Raw genomic sequence first — 14,216 nt, forward strand, 5'->3', positions numbered from 1 at the left:
CGTCCATTTACTTTACCGTAATTGACGCAGTTCGGTTTGAAGCGTTTCGCGTTGCGCTGATTCGACGCTGCCAATTCCCTCGAACATTGAGAATAAACAATAATAGTTGCGTGTGGAGTAGTCGCCCAAGTCCAAGCGATAATGCATTATTTTTGATAATAACGCATAACCTTGTGTTTAAGATGTAGCCGCATTTGCCCTCCAACCCGTACTTCCGTATTTACGGTAATTGCCGGAAATGACGTAGGTATCGCAGCTGGAGTAGGACGTGGTTTTTTCCGGTGGAAGGTGGAATTTACTGCCTGAAGACGAGACTATTTTAGAATGTAAATGAACCAGCGTTTCAATCACCAACTGTCCAAATCACGGCGTTGAGGGATCCCGTCGCTGTATACAATGCGATGTTGGCTATTTCCTCCTGAATACGCGGCGCCGTGTCGTCTCCTCCCGCCGCCCGAAGAAACAATGCAGGCCTAGCTAGCATCCGCCGTCCGCTAGCGGAAGCTCCCGGGATAGCGCTACTCCAGCGGACCACAGAGGGATTTAAACCTCGGACGGAGCTGTTTTTCCCCACCGACGGTGTTAGAACATCCAAGCCGGTACGTGAACGCTTTATCCCTATGAAAAGTCACCTTTTACGGAGACTCTGTCATTTTATTAATCTCACAGCGTGATCGATCGCCGAGCCTAGGCGGCTATTCTTGTTCCAAAGTTAATCTTTTAGCTTGCTAGCATTAGCAAGTTAGATAATGCTCGCTTGTTGAGCCGATCTTTATTGTTTGTTTGTGTGAAAACGTTTCGTTTGGAACCAGAACAAAGCTTCAACTTAGACAGTATTCGATCTTCTGTCCGCTTGTTGATTTTTATTCGTTTTTGTGTGATCTCTACGGTACTCCTCCGCGGGCCAGCGGTCAGCCTGTCAGCTCTTGACATTATCCTCTCAGCCGCAATGACAGCATCTTTCTGGGCTTTAGCTTCCTCTGAAAATGCCCATCATAACTCGATATTATATCACTCTTGAGGCCGATCACACATACTTGTTAAATCTATGTATGAAAGGCCTCAGCTCATATGAGCTGCGTTGTTTCAATTCAAGTGGGTGTGGGGGAATAGAGAGAGTGTGTGTGTGTGTGTGTGTGTGTGTGTGTGTGTGTGTGTGTGTGTGTGTGTGTGTGTGTGTGTGTGAATTGTTGCACATACTGTTGAGCGTGAAAGCTGGAAGCCAGCAAAGAAGTAGACCTCGTTGAACTCGCCCATGGCCCATCTCCACCCCCTCCCCTGGAAGTGGAACATTGTCCCCGGGGCGAGCAGAATGTAAAGGGAAATTGCAACATGAATTCCTCCCTTTTCTAAATGGGCCTGTCCCCACTCATCATCGTGGAAGTGAAATTGTGTCCCTTCTGAGGGCTTTTTTTTACATTTCCAGCCCAGTCATTTGCACTCCGTCCTGTCACTTTGTCCTTCTACGTGATTTTTTTTGTTCCTCGGTTGAAACCCCCGGCTGTATCCAGCAGGGTTCTCAGTTTGAGCGAAGCTTTGTGCAGAGATAAGATCCGGCCGGTGCCCACACATTACGAGCATACCCTCCTCATCAGACTTTATGGCTTCTCTGACATTTGCATCCGGCAGACTGAGGGCCATTCACACAGCGTGGCGGGTTTTATTTTAAAGAAGAAAATTCTGGCAAAAACAGAGCAAAAACTCTGCAGGCTGCAAATGTTTTGATCTGTGCTCAGCATTGTGAGAGGAAACATGACAGAGGGGAGTTTTGTTTTTCTGCACATCCACTAATCTACACTGCCCACGCTGACCTTTTTGTCCGGCATCTGCGTATAGATGGTATATTGATTCCCACAGCTAAATGCATTTAGACGATCATAACTACCATTTCTTATCAGCAAGTATCTCAGTTACCTCTGGAATGCGTTGTTATGACAGATCCAGCTTGACCTCACTGTATATATAGAGGCACCAGGCTGCCGTCGGCTATCGGCATCAGTCCGACCGCCCTCTGCCAACCACTTTTCCTGAAGGAAAAGGTGCTTTCGTGTACGGTTTCCTCTCATATGTCACTTTCAGCTATCAATCCAAATGGTTCAAGTTAAAAAAGGCTGCTGTTTCTTTGACAGAATTTCAAACATGTTCTCGAGTTTCTTCTATCCGACAGTGAGTTCTCACAGTCACTCACTGCCCCCACCCTGCCCCACCCCGCCCCCGGCGAGATGTCCCAGTGAGGCTCCAGTTTAGTGCAAACACACATTCCTTCCTTGATGCAGCTCGAAGCAGATCATAACATTCTGAGCCTGTCGGAGGGCAAAATCAAGTTCTTTCAGTAAACTGATGTAGGCTGGTGGAGGTTCCCCCGCCCCCAGTGATTCACTATTAGACTGACTGGAATAACCGCGGTCTTTATGATTCATCGTGGCCCGTGTGGGGCTTTTAAACCAGAGCAAGGCACTTTTCTAGCATTTGATATTTCTATAAGGGTTGTAAAGCATTTTCTGAAATTCACCCGTTTTGACTTTATTACCTGTTTACCTGCACTCTCAATCAACCGAGCATGCTGGTTACTAAACAGAGGACGTGATTTTTTTTCCCGTATTGTAATACAAGATCCTCCTCGCTAAATTGACAAACGCGCTGTTGAAAGATGAAACGATCGGCTCCTTAATATACATGTAGCACGTCCCGTCATTAAAGAGGGGTCAAAGCGGCGTCACGGCGTGATGACTTCCATGTGTGACCCTGTCAGCCGCCCGAACCAAGATATTTACATGGCGATCCTGCATGCATGAGTGCCGATGCATGCAGCTTTTAGAAAAACATTGCGACTCGACAAACCCGCGGCACCTATATAATCCTAAATTGTTGGACTACCTGAGCCAGGTGTGCCTAGTCAAGTGAATTCCAAGTGCAGATGGCAGAAGGCTTTATTTGTAAATAGAATTCTTTGGCGCGGTTCAGAATTCTGACGTTTCTCATCTCCGCCATTGTCTCTGCAGCGATGACGTCTCAGCTGCAGGTCTTCTCTCCTCCCTCCATCTCCTCCAGTGCCTTTTGCCGTGTTAAGAAGCTGAAGGTAGAGAGCAACATTTGGGATGTGTCCACTACTGAAGCGTACAGCTCCATAGCCGGCCAGTCGGCGTACACCTTTACTCCGGCCATGGCCGTGCCCCCTTTTGCACCCTCTCTGGTCTTCCCCCCCACAGCGCCCGGATCCAGGGGTCAAGTTGTGGTTAGGGCCGCTGATAGTACAGGTAGTCTACCCCGCGGTTCAAGCCGGCGTGTCACCGAACAGGCGACGTCCTCCTACGCCCACGGCGAGGTGTCCTCGGAGACGAGAGCCCACCGACACGGGCAGAAGAGAAAGATCGAGGAGGCCGCCGACGGCGGCGGCAGCGGCTGCGGCAGCGTGCAAATTCTGGAGGAGCTCTCGGCTCCGGCGGCGACGTTCTCCACTCGCACGGGCGGAGGTGGAGGCGGCACCGGCCAATCTATACCTCACTCCGCCCCGACCACCAAGAGTAGCAGCTCCAACGGCGAAGGGGATTACCAGCTCGTGCAGCACGAGATCCTGTGCTCCGTGTCCTGTAGCTACGAGGTGCTGGAGTTCTTAGGACGAGGCACCTTTGGCCAGGTAGCCAAGTGCTGGAAGAGGGGAACCAACGAGATCGTGGCCATCAAGATCCTGAAGAACCACCCGTCGTATGCTCGCCAGGGCCAAATCGAGGTAAAGCGTGCTTCGATAATCTCAACATTCCAGAACGGGGAGCATAAACAGCTTCATTGTGTGCACGGCTGTGAGGTGGATATCCACGAAGGCGGTCATAAACAGCAGTTTAAGTGCCATGTTTTAACCAGAACACACCTTTGACACGTAGCATTTTGTTCGTCTAATAGATGATCCGCGTTCTTGTTTTAATCATAAATGTTCAAGGTGAAAGTGTCTGGGCTCTCTTCATTATCCCCCATGTGTTCTGGACAGTTTCTCTTGCTCGAAGCACTTTCACACCAGCCAGTGATATAATAGTTTCCCCCGCACATCATAAAACAGTCCCTGGCACGCCATTTTCACACGTGTACCGTAATAAGGTTTACGACCGCGCATCTGTTCTTTTTCCCAGGGCCGCGGCCGTCCAGCCGTCTCGGGACACGTTTACTAACAAATGGCGTGCTTGTGGGTCCTCCGCAGGTGGGCATCCTGAACAGGCTGAGCGCCGAGAACGCGGACGAGTACAACTTTGTGCGTTCATACGAATGCTTCCAGCACAAGGGCCATACCTGCCTGGTGTTTGAGATGCTGGAGCAAAACCTCTACGACTTTCTCAAGCACAGCAAGTTCAGCCCGCTCCCGCTGCGCCACATCAGACCCATCCTCCAGCAGGTCGCCGACTCCCCGCGTCGCATCGACGCTCTCTGCGTTTGCGACGAGGCTCGTTCTTCCTTGATTTCTTTGCTAAATGGATATGAACGGCTTTGTTTGCGCAGGTGGCGACGGCGCTGATGAAGCTGAAGAGCCTTGGACTGATTCATGCAGACCTCAAGCCTGAAAACATCATGCTGGTGGACCCCCTGAGACAGCCTTACAGAGTGAAGGTCATCGATTTTGGCTCCGCGAGTCATGTGTCCAAGGCCGTGTGCTCCACCTACTTACAGTCCCGCTACTACAGGTGACGACGGCTACTTTCGCTGAAGCCGCGGCATCGCCTTCCCGTCGGCCGTCCCTTAAACCCGGCTCTCTGCCTTCCAGGGCCCCGGAGATTATTTTGGGTCTTCCCTTCTGCGAGGCCATCGACATGTGGTCTTTGGGCTGCGTGATAGCCGAGCTGTTCCTGGGCTGGCCTCTCTACCCCGGAGCGTCGGAGTACGACCAGGTCCGTCCTTCCTGTCCCTTTTAACGTGCACATTTAGAATAAGCTCTATGAATCACGGATGTATCCAGCAGACCTTGCGGGAACTCTATTTTGTATTTTCTGCTCGTTGACGTTTTCCCAACTAACGCGGTGTTGTGGTTTGTTCAGATCCGCTATATTTCTCAAACCCAAGGGCTGCCGGCAGAGTATCTGCTGAGCGCCGGCACCAAGACCAGCCGCTTCTTCAACAGAGGCCCCGACTCCAGCTACCCGCTGTGGAGGCTCAAGGTTAACACGACTATCTCCAGAACGCACAGTATTAACACACTATATATAGGCTGTAAAAGCTTCAAGACGAGAAGGCTTATTTTGAGCCCGAGATCAGCAGCAAAAACTAACCGGAGATTCTGCATTTCTCAGACTCCGTCAGAGCATGAAATGGAGATGGGTATCAAGTCCAAGGAGGCCAGGAAATATATCTTCAACTGCTTGGACGACATGATGCAGGTAGTTGGCGGTTTTGTCATTCAACCAAAGAGTTAGTACACTGTCATCTTAACCGAAAAACGTGGAAGGGCAACGACCCGCGACTATTTGACTCGTCCCTTCCAATTCCAGGTCAACCTGTCTTCTCACCTGGAGGGGACGGACATGCTGGCGGAGAAAGCTGACAGGCGAGAGTTCATCGACCTCCTGAAGAGGATGCTGCGTCTGGATGCTGACAAGAGAATCACACCCACGAAGACCCTGGGCCACCCCTTCGTCACGATGGGCCACCTCATGGATTATCCCCACAGCTCCCAGTAAGTTGAAAACACAAATCCTGTAGTTCGGCTTTTGGGACTAAAGCTTGTTTCATCATCAGGCCGTCTGAACCCTTCAATGCTAATTAATTTAAACTTCCTGGATGAGGGGTTTAATGCAGGGATTGATTCGAAGTACCCAAAATAAATTGTCAATTTAACAGTGCAATGAAATGATGGAAATGCTGACCACATTTTGAAATGCAAAATCCCTTTGTCTTCTGTCCACCTTCCATTGTGCAGCACTAGTTGGATGGACTGGGTCTTGACAGTTTGTTTATTAAACATCTAACAGTCGAGGTGTTTGGTTTAAATTTACGGTAAATTTTGATTCGTAGATAAAAATTGGAGGAAGTAAATTTAAGACAGTCGAGGTGTTTGGTTTAAATTTACAGTAAATTTTGATTCGTAAGAATCTCTGGACTTTAAAAGTAGTGTTAATTCATGAATAAAATGGGTAAGAACCATTCATTTTAAATATGTTCTAGCTGTTGTTTGTCAAATGTGAAACGTTGCAGAGTTATTCCATTTGTGTCAAAAAAATGGTCAAGATTTGATTCCCCTGCACGGTGCAGATCATATCACCTCCGTGTTTGTAAAAGCTGCCGGCACATTTAAATGTCATCCCTGTAATGCTCTGCAGTGTCAAGTCGTGCTTCCAGAACATGGAGATCTGCAAGCGCCGGAGCTCCTACGACAGCGGGAAATCCCTGTACTCGGCCGGTGCCGTCCCCAGCGCCGCGGCCGGCAACCTAACCGTCACCTTCAGTAGCCAACTCAACCAGCATAACCAGGTACTGCGCGCGCGAAGGAATCTAATCCCGCCATCACGGGCCGAACGTGACCGACGTTTTCCTCGCAGGTGCCTTCGGCGGGAGGAGCGGTGCCTTTGCTCAACTATCAGCCGGCTCTGTACCAGCAGGCCACCATCAACATTCCCGGGCTCGCTCAGCAGAGCGTCCCCATTCCGACACGTCCCGCCGGACTTTGCAGCCAGACGGAGCCCTTCCAGCAGACCCTGATCGTCTGCCCCTCCTCGACCATCCAAGGTACGGGGCGGCTCCACGGGAGGCCGACGTCCGTCCGAGAAACACTCGCGCGGATCCCGTGTGACTCTCGCAGTCTGAAGGTTACTAGCCATTGGGTATCCGCCTCTGTCGTGCTCACCATCTTCCCCCGGTCACCTGGTTTTCGCAGGGCTGCAGCCATCCAGCAAGAGTTCCAGTTTCCCCGTGAGGATGGAGAACTCGGTGCCCATCGTACCTCAGAACCAGTCGGCCCAGTCCCTGCAGATCCAGCCCAGTATGCTCACACAGGTAAGCGTGTCCACGGCGCGTCTCGGGATCGGAACGTCTCGAATCCCCCCTGAATTCTCCTGCTCGTGTCAACCCGGAGCCGGCGGGGAGAGCTTTATTCAACCGTCCCTTATTTTTTCCTCAGGTGGTTCACCTTCTTTTATGGTTATTGCAGCCATATTGCACAATTTAAGGTCACACAATCGATCCTTTTCCCTCGAGTGTTGTCACCTTTTTATTTCAAAATACTTTGCTCTCCACAAAGTTACGAATTGCTGCCAATATTCGAAATGCGATGAATTGCTGGAGCAGTAAGTGAATTCCCGTCAGGCTCGTTTCTCCCCCTCGTGACGCAGCGCCTTTCCAGAAGGTTTTGTGATGCATCCGGAGCGCAGCGGCAGCCCGAAGGCCTGGGAGCTCCTTCAGGCCTCCGGCGGACAACTTTGCCCTAAAATCACTGCTTCCAAGGGGGTCCAGAAGGAGGATTTCAAAGTGACTTTTTGTTTTGTTTTCTGGGCCGATATCTGTCTTGTGATGTGGAAGGGAACCAACAACCGACAAGGGAACCTCGACTTACGAGTGTGTCAGCTTAGCCTTTTTCCCAGGTCCGAGCCGTGGATGTCACCCACGTGGACGCCGCTGTCCGTGAAGCGGCGTTTAAAGATCGTCGGATATTTCAGCCGCCGTTGGCGAGCCCAGATAGAATCGTGGGAAAAAAGGAGCGAGGCGTGCGTGTCGTGGTGGACTCGTCGGTGAAGGGATTAAGTTGTGGGTGACATACGGTGTCGGAGAGTGTCGTCCGTGAGAAGGCAGGAGATTTACGGGGATTCGGTCGGGGACGGTTTGATGGTTTTAAAAAGAGAAGCGGCTTCACTCTGTCCATAAATGGAGTTCAGACAAAGTGTTGCAAAGTTACATTTAGCCTAGCATTGTAGCATTAAGGGTGGAGGCAGTGAGTTAAAGATGGAGAACCAAATGAAATGCAAGGACACTGAATAAAACCACTATATTTCCTCACACGTCCACAAAGCTGTTGCTGCAGAAGTGAGGGTCCATGTGGCGGGGGGAGCGGCCGCGGCGCCGTCCGGTCTTCAATCATGTTTCAGAAATGGAAGCGGTGTCTGCGTCGCCTCGGCTTTGCTTCCAAAGATGATTGAGCTGCCGCTGTGGGCGGGGCGGCGGGGGCGGCGGGGGCGCAGGCTCTCTTACCCGGGCAGGAAGCCAGATGTGGAGACTCATCTGGTGGAAAAAGTCAATTACTTTGAGTTTTGCTAAATGAGGACAAATTGCCGCCGGTTGAGGCTCCAGATGGCGGCCGTGTGTTTGTGCTGGTTTTATCTGCTGCGTGCCTCCGTCTGACTGCCCTAACCTTGCCCTCCCCTATCCTCCCTCCCTCCTCCAGGGTTCCTGCACACCCCTGATGGTTGCCACCCTGCACCCACCCTCAGCAGGCATAGCCCCCCAGTATTCTCTGCCCCTCGGGTTAGGCTCCGGGGTGGGGCGGCCCACCCTCCTGGAACACACAGCCACAGTGCTGGTAAAGACACGGAGAGCTCCTTGAAGAAACTCCCTTTACCAATAACGGCGCCATCTCTCTTGCCCCTCTTTTCTTTTTACGTTTGCAATGTTTCCTCTCCCTCATCACCCCACATCGTGCAGGGCTGTACTTTACTTCATGCATCATCTCTCCTCCCCCTTCCTCCCCCCCCCCCCCCCCCCCCCCCCACCCGTCGTGTGCTGACGTGTCATGGATGTCAGAACCTCAGGTGGCCGACGTGTCACCGCAAGCATAACCCGCCATCGCCATTAACCCCCCGGCGTTCGTCGGCGGTCCGATCTTTGTGTCGTCACGCGTAAATTGACAAGCCGACACCCTCCCTCCCTTCCTCCCTCCCTCCCGCCGCCACCCGCTCACTGTCGTTCTCTCCCCCAGTCTTTCCCCATAGGTGTGCTGAGGGCATGGAGCGCATGTGTCGCTGTGCTTTGCTTGCAGCTTCTCGTGTCCTGTCCTTCCTCGATTTCAGCAACGGACGTTGCGGCTACAACCCCCACCCCCTCCGACCCCCCACTAAAATCCCTTCTCGACAGCCTTGACCTCCGCACACGCCTTCTGTTCCAGTCCCACGACCCGCGGCATGCCTTTCCCCGAGACGGCTCGTCTGCCGACAGTCGCCCGTCGACTAATCGAACTAATTCTCTCTAGTGTTTCTTCTTCAGCAGGTCTCACACACACACACACACACACACACACACACACACACGCGTGTCCTGATGCGTTCACGGTGTGTTCATTGTCTGTGCTTTGCATGAGGTCATATTGTGGATTTGTTGCAGGGCAATGCTATAATAAGAGAATGGCTTTGGAAAGGTTGCTCGCTTTCCTAGTTTCGTGCTTTGCCTGTAGCAGAAATCGGTCATTGGTTTGCCTCGGTCCTCGGATTCATTTTTCTCAGCATGGCTCACTTCGTCCGACCCTCGCCGGAAATACGCCTCTTAACATGGATTAGCGAACGCGAGCTCGGAGACGCCGCGCGCTCACGAGGCCGCGTCTGTGTCTCTCAGCAGGCCTGGCCCACCGGAACCCAGCAAATCCTCATCCCGTCGTCGTGGCAGCAGGTGCCCGGGGTGGCCATCCACAGCTCCGCCCACCAGGCCGGCGTCGCCGAGTCGCCCCTGGAGAGCCACCGCTCAGAGGGCGCCGCGCAGCAGGGACACGGCTGGAGGTGAGTCCGTCCCACGGCCTCCTCGGCGGCAGACCGAGGGGTCGAAGGCCGCCTCCGATCCTGGGACAAGAGGATCCTTTACACAGGGGAAAGTCTTTAGTCACAAACAATGACAATATCGTGAAATATACCGTAATTTGCGGGCGACAAGCCGCGACTTTTTTCACGTAAACAACGCTGCGGCTAATATATGGACTTTTTTGGGGGGGGGACCGGAGTCCGTTCAACTCCGACGCCGAAGAAGACGACTTTGACAGTTTTAGTGCGCAGGAGGAAGTCAGAGATAGCGATGGGCTAGTCCAGGGGTCGGCAACCCGTAACACCCAAAGAGCCATTTGGACCCGGTTTTCCTCGGAAAAGAAAACTCTGGGAGCCACAATTACTTTTTGACGTCTAAAATAAAGGTACCACCGCATATATTGCTTTTCATTACCTTTACACTTTGTATAAACAAGTGTGTCGTGTGTTGCTTCTGAAATTCACAGAGTATGACAGAAAAAAAATTAAATTTTATTTATGTAATGAACTCATTTTGAGCTTTGGGCTTTCAGAGCGTGTAGCGGAGCCTTGACCTGAATTTTAAAAATAAATCGGGAAAAAATCACTGGCAGTAAACAATAAAAAATAGATATTTGCAAAATATCTTGATAAATATTTATTTTACCTGGTTTAAGGGACTTCTGCTCCTGAACTTCTGCACACAGCATCTGCAAATCGGGACTTTACCGGCTGGCGGGTATACCGGCTTCCGCCAGTGTGACGTTATTTTGTGCGGCGAAAAATAATAAATATAATTTTATTTAATATTTCAAGATCACAATAATCTTCCAACTTAGAACTAAAATTAAAAAAAATGAATTAACACAAATGAAATACACTTCATTTAAATATTTGTAATTTATTTTCCCAAGCCGCTCGGAGCCGCAGTGTAACGATGTCAAGCGGTCACTTGTTTCTCACAGATTCGTCGATGCGGATCATGAAGAAACTTTACTGGTCAGGATTTTAAATTTAAATCAACAAGCAACTAGCTGTGCACCAAATCACCATCTACAGGGGCTTCAGGCGCAGGAATAAGTGCGGCTTTAGACGGCCGACCTTCAGCTGATCTCTGTCAGCTTCCTTTTACGGCCTGGACTGACACGCTGAATGTGTTCTGTCGTCTCCAAGTAAAAGCAGCAGCCAAGTCAGGACGCAGCAGGAGAGGAAGAAGGTGAAAGCCAGACGTGGAGAGAATCGAAACAGGTCGGTCTGAGCCCCGGCAAAGAGTGTGTGTGTGTGTGTGTGTGTGTGTGTGTTGTCTCCGCTTCACACCCCAGCAGCTCTCTCACCGGCTGGCTGATGTTTCCTTCTCTTTTTTTAAGGGGCGTCTCCGCTGCGTCGCTGCTCGCCACCGCCGGCGGGACGCCATCCAGCTTCAGCGCCACCATGTCCCAGCCGATCGTCATCTCCGACACGCCGAGCCCGGCGGTCAGCATCATCACCATCCACAGCGACACCGACACCGAGGACGAGCGCAAGTTTCACCCTGCCAGGTTTGGAGCAAAAACCCCTCCTGACTCATGTTGTCGTGGCGTTCTGGGGAAAAGGCGGGCGTCGGGTGTTTCCCGTTCTAACCCGCGGGTCTGTGTTGCAGCGCGGGGCTGAGCCAGCGCACCAACGTCATCAGCTGCGTGACGGTGCACGATTCCGACTCGTCCACCGCCAGCCCGCTCACCCCGCTGCCCCGCGCCGCCAACCCCGGCGGCGGCGGCGTGTCCTCCCGTCAGGCCAAGTCCCTGGCCGTGGTGGCGCCTTCGGTGAAAGCTCAGAACTCGGAGAGGGGCGAGGTTCCCCGCAGCCGCCTGGAGAGCGGTGAGCCGCCCCGCCCCCGACCAGCGATCGCAGCTTCTGTGTGTCTGCGCCGTTTTAACACCTGATGCGCTTCTTCCGCCCCCAGCGAGCTACATGAAGCCCAAGAGGTCGTCCAACCCGCAGTCCTGCAGCTCCGGGGAGAGCATGGAGTGCCAGGGCCTGATGCTGAGCCAGTCCCACCCCCTCAACCTCAGCCAGGTCGGGAAGGTTCGCCGTCACACTTATATTTTCAAATCGCTTCTCCCACAGCTTTATATTTAACTCATGATTCACCGAAACTTGGAACCGCTCGGGCGGTTTTTCAGTCGATCAGATACGCAGCGGAAACCCAGTGAGGGGAAACGCCCCCGTCTGGAAACGGCACGTCTTCCCCCAGAACGCCGTGAGCACGCAGACGCGCAGTCACAAGCCCGCCGAGTCACAGGAACGAGGACGGGTTCGATCCCGAGCCGTCGGCGCCGGCGGGGGCGTAACGGCGCCCCCCGCTGGACAAGCGCCGTAACAGCAGAAGCGTGGACGTTGATCTGACTGATCCCGGCGTATCGTCTCCCGTGCAGGTGCAGCCGGTGGTGTCGTCCTCTCAGGAGCGTTCCCACGGCGACCTGTCTCTGCGTCGCCAGCAGACCTTCCCCCCCGCCGTCTCCGCCTCCCACTACAGCTTCCCGGAGGTGTCGGCCCTGGCCTCGGCCCCGGGCCTCTACACCTACCCGGCCACCACCGCCCTCTCCTCCGCCTCCCAGGCCATGGAGCAGCTGCTGGGGCGCCACGGCGCCCACGCCGGCGCCCACGGACACTCGCCCTCCGCCTATGCAGCCACGTACGCCTCATCGTCCTCCAAGAGGGACTTGGCCGGGCGCAAGGACTCGGTCAGCGGGCTGCTGCACGGCCTGCCCGCCGCCTACCAGCACCAGTTCCCCGCCGGCTCCCCCTACGTGAGCGTGACGCCGCGGGCGGAGGCGTACACCGCCTACCAGCTCAGCCCCCGCCGCCTCACGCAGTACCCTTACCTATAAGTCGTCTCTCACGGAACCTCCTCACATTCAACCACAAAGGGACTTTTAAACTGTGTTTCTCGTAGAAGGGTCGCTCATTCGATTGCTGCTTTTGACCACATGGTAGGACGTCGTCTCCCTCGTTCTCACGCTCTTTGGGACTGTCTTAGTGTGTTTGAATCGTTCTTCGGTATTATTTGATATTGTATCGATTTTAATTCCCCTCCACACGTACCGTTTTACGCCCTCCCCTCCCGCCCGTCTTATTACGATGTACAATTACGGCATTGTGGGTATTTGTGTTTTGAAGCGGCGTATCTGGAGTGGTTGTGTGAAGAGAGATCATGCTCCTGTCACAAGCTGCAACGACACTTTAGATGCCTGACTCGCACAGACGCTTCCCGTCGAGTCGTTTTCACACTAATCCAGTGAGACCCCGTGTTGGACTAACACAATCATGACTGTACTTTACCCTCGTCCGCTTACTGACAAATGTCTTTTACTGTTTTTAAATTATGTTCGGAGGCATGAGGAAGAGGAGGAAGATGTACCTAGGACTGAACTGAGAAAAGTGGTGAAACTGTTAATTTAAGTGCACATTTGGTAGTGTCTTTATGTAGTGACCGTCTTAGGCAAGATCGACCACGTCCTTATGCAATAGAAGCTCCCGTCGAAGTGCATCCACTGAGTGCTGAATGTATTTATGAACTGCAGATGAGTGTGATCACCTCTTAGAATTTGAAAAATCACCTTTAACTGGGGGGGGGGGAGAGAAAAAAAAACAAAAAAACAACCCTACACCTTCTCCTCTTGGGAAAAAAAAAGAAAATCCAGTCTTGAAAAACATCCTTTCCAACCTTGTAGTGAAGGACCTGCTTGTGATTAAGAAAAAAAAAAAAGGCCAGTTGTGTTTTTTGTTTGTTTTTTTTTTTTGTTGTTTTTTTGTTTTTAAATCATTATTTTAAAGGTTTTTAAAGCTGCATTTCGGCCCAGCTGGAGACCCCCCTCAACTCACGGCAGATCACAACGATGCACTGAAACCTCATCTGACGGCGTTCCCGCAGAATAATGTCTAATGCTGTCACATCCAACGGCGATAGAATCAGTGTCTGATACGTAAGATGCGGCCGCCGGGGGCTCCCGAGGCTTTTTATCAAATCTGTCTTGACTGTGTTTGCATCAGTTTTGTGTTGTAACGTCTTGAGTATTTAACTGTAATTTTTCCTTTTATCATAGTATAGTAAAGATGCTACTTAGTAGGACTAATTCAGGGAAACGGTTTCTGCTCAAATAATCCTCCATCACTGTTTTCAATAAAATAACCACAAACTCAAAATGGCACGGCGTCCTGATCCATACCGACCGATCCCAGACGCGTTTGCGTAAAAACCCACATGCCGGCGCGGTCGTTGCCGCTGTTTACTCGCGTTACATAACCGCGAGCTGCGGTGGAGCTGTGAGACGCCATCAAATCAAACGCCACATTCATTTCTCAGTCTTTTGTGGTGTTTTTTTCCCAGGGCAAGCCGGGGCAGAACGCCGCGGCGACGCTTTGATTGACACATCCTCTTGATTTGCACTCTTGTTTCGACTCTTGAGCAAGTGGATGTGTGATTGAATCGGTCGGGCCTCCACAAAACCACACACAGGTCCCTGGGCGCGTTGAACATTCTTGAATAATTTGCTCCGACGGTTG

At 52.1% G+C, this 14,216-nt stretch overlaps 1 protein-coding gene across 3 annotated transcripts; it reads left to right on the forward strand.

Annotated features, from left to right (window-relative positions):
- Window positions 1–255: 255 nt before the first annotated feature.
- hipk1b (homeodomain interacting protein kinase 1b) lies at window positions 256–13,349 on the forward strand. 3 transcript variants are annotated; one of them, XM_086168294.1, is made up of 18 exons: window positions 256–599; window positions 3,003–3,730; window positions 4,193–4,384; window positions 4,489–4,670; window positions 4,751–4,874; window positions 5,022–5,141; window positions 5,274–5,360; window positions 5,472–5,656; window positions 6,300–6,450; window positions 6,519–6,705; window positions 6,854–6,972; window positions 8,354–8,488; window positions 9,514–9,674; window positions 10,845–10,919; window positions 11,039–11,209; window positions 11,311–11,528; window positions 11,614–11,726; window positions 12,086–13,349. In XM_086168294.1, exons 2-18 carry the CDS (start codon window positions 3,005–3,007, stop codon window positions 12,539–12,541), a joined length of 3,402 nt encoding a protein of 1,133 aa, XP_086024420.1. In that variant the 5' UTR covers window positions 256–599; window positions 3,003–3,004; the 3' UTR covers window positions 12,542–13,349. The 3 variants fall into 3 exon arrangements, with proteins under 3 accessions (XP_086024420.1, XP_086024422.1, XP_086024423.1); XM_086168296.1 differs by lacking the exon at window positions 8,354–8,488; XM_086168297.1 differs by lacking the exon at window positions 8,354–8,488 and having other exon boundaries at window positions 9,517–9,674.
- The last annotated feature ends 867 nt before the right edge of the window (window positions 13,350–14,216 follow it).

This window comes from Fistularia commersonii, chromosome 21 (assembly GCF_037954325.1).
Source record: "Fistularia commersonii isolate RoL2024-O1a breed Wild chromosome 21, RoL_Fcom_v1.0, whole genome shotgun sequence".
Classification (NCBI taxonomy): domain Eukaryota; kingdom Metazoa; phylum Chordata; class Actinopteri; order Syngnathiformes; family Fistulariidae; genus Fistularia; species Fistularia commersonii.

What these genes read in the sequence shown, in the direction of transcription:
- hipk1b (XM_086168294.1), top strand. Translation starts at nt 3,005, where the DNA reads ATGACGTCTCAGCTGCAGGTCTTCTCTCCTCCCTCCATCTCCTCCAGT. An exon ending in TTACAGTCCCGCTACTACAG is followed by an intron (nt 4,671 to 4,750) that starts GTGACGACGGCT and finishes TCTGCCTTCCAG; the next exon opens with GGCCCCGGAGATTATTTTGG. An exon ending in ACCCCCTCAACCTCAGCCAG is followed by an intron (nt 11,727 to 12,085) that starts GTCGGGAAGGTT and finishes TCTCCCGTGCAG; the next exon opens with GTGCAGCCGGTGGTGTCGTC.